This window comes from Myotis davidii, unplaced genomic scaffold (genome assembly GCF_000327345.1).
Source record: "Myotis davidii unplaced genomic scaffold, ASM32734v1 scaffold826, whole genome shotgun sequence".
NCBI lineage: Eukaryota > Metazoa > Chordata > Mammalia > Chiroptera > Vespertilionidae > Myotis > Myotis davidii.
In genome coordinates, this window is record NW_006297142.1 from 1184283 (window position 1) to 1185678 (window position 1396).

The window sequence follows — 1396 nt, forward strand, 5'->3', positions numbered from 1 at the left end:
CTCCGGCCCCGGCGTCATGTCTTCGGTGCCGACGGTTGCCAGTCCGCCGGTTCTATCCTCAAGCGCCGGGACACGGGTCTCCGAGACGCTGGGCGGAACCGAAGTTCCGCGGGCTCCCCCCCAGGGGTGCTCATGCCTCCTCCTCTTGTTTCAGGTCTGAAGCCGCCACAGGATCCGGAGCTGTCGTATCCCCTCCTTTTCCACTTCCCGTTGCAACCAATAAAGGCCAAGGCCGTGGTACCGTTTTAGGTGTGTGTCCGCGTGCTTTTTTCCGCGGCTGCAGAGTTAGGTTGCACACGTTATTGCACGAAGCGGATTTTGCAAATCTCCTCTTGAATCTCAGGCTTCTGCGGGGAGTTCGGGCAACATTGCAGCATTTCTGGATGGCGGCGCTGCGACGAGCCCTCCAGGTGGCCAGCCGGGCCGCGGGGACACGCCGCGCCTTGGCGGGTAGGAAAGATGGGCGGTGGGAGGCTGGGCGGTTTCTTCCTGACCCGGGGTCCAGTCTGGCTGTTGAAGGGTCAGGTCACATCGCGTCGTTTTGGCGGTGGTTTGACGGTACTCGGGTGACATGCCTTCCGCTCGTGTCCACAGGCTCCCTGGCTGGTAGCTGCCTGGCGGACCGCTGCCTCTGGGATAAGCTCCACGCCCAGCCCCGCCCGGGCAGCGTCCCCACCTTCGACTGGTTCTTTGGGTATGAGGAAGCCCAGGGCCTCCTCCTGCCGCTGCTGCAGGGAGCCCAGGCTGCCCATCCGCTGCGGGTGCTAGACGTGGGCTGTGGGACCTCCAGCCTGAGTGTAGGCCTCTACGCCAAGTGCCCACACCCAGTGGACGTGCTGGGGGTGGACTTCTCTCCCGTGGCCGTGGCCCACATGAACAACATCCTGGAAGGTGGCCAAGGCCAGACACCCCTGTGCCCTGGGCACCCTGCCTCCCGCCTTCGCTTCATGCAGGCTGATGCCCAGAACCTGGAGCCAGTGGCTTCCGGCTCCTTCCAGCTAGTGCTGGACAAGGGCACCTGGGATGCTGTTGCCCGAGGTGGTCTGCCTGGGGCCTACCAGCTGCTGTCCGAATGCCTGAGGGTCCTCAGCCCCCAGGGGACCCTGATTCAGTTCTCAGATGAGGACCCTGATGTGCGGCTTCCCTGCCTGGAGCAGGGATCCCCAGGGTGGAGTGTGACTGTGCAGGAGATGGGCCCTTTCAGGGGCATCACCTACTTCGCTTACTTGGTCCAAGGCTCTCAAAGACAGCCTTGGGTTTTCGCTGGGTGAGGAGAGATGGAGAGAACCTTGCCTTTGCAAGACGGCTAGAGAATGAGGATTTTAGTCCTGGCTTCCATGGTTACTGACTAGGTGCACACAGCATTGACTGCCTGTGTACTCACCAGCAAGGTAGG

General features: G+C 62.4%; 2 protein-coding genes across 6 annotated transcripts in view; one reads left to right on the forward strand and one right to left on the reverse strand.

The window, feature by feature from the left end:
• LBHD1 (LBH domain containing 1) overlaps window positions 1–1396 on the reverse strand; it is a gene marked incomplete at its 5' end in the record, with an annotated part of 8049 nt that overhangs the window by 3883 nt on the left and 2770 nt on the right. The gene's annotated exons all lie outside the window — the stretch shown is intronic.
• The window catches only part of METTL12 (methyltransferase like 12), a 3047-nt gene that overhangs the window by 1149 nt on the left and 502 nt on the right, over window positions 1–1396 (forward strand). For 2 of the 5 annotated variants that reach the window (XM_015569838.1, XM_015569835.1), the window contains one exon: window positions 344–1391. In XM_015569838.1, coding sequence (XP_015425324.1) covers window positions 384–1271 — 888 coding nt within the window. In that variant the 5' untranslated portion in view covers window positions 344–383 and the 3' untranslated portion in view covers window positions 1272–1391. Of the gene's footprint in view, window positions 1–10; window positions 250–343; window positions 1392–1396 lie in introns of those variants that run through there. The other 3 variants (XM_015569839.1, XM_015569837.1, XM_015569836.1) reach the window with 3 other exon arrangements.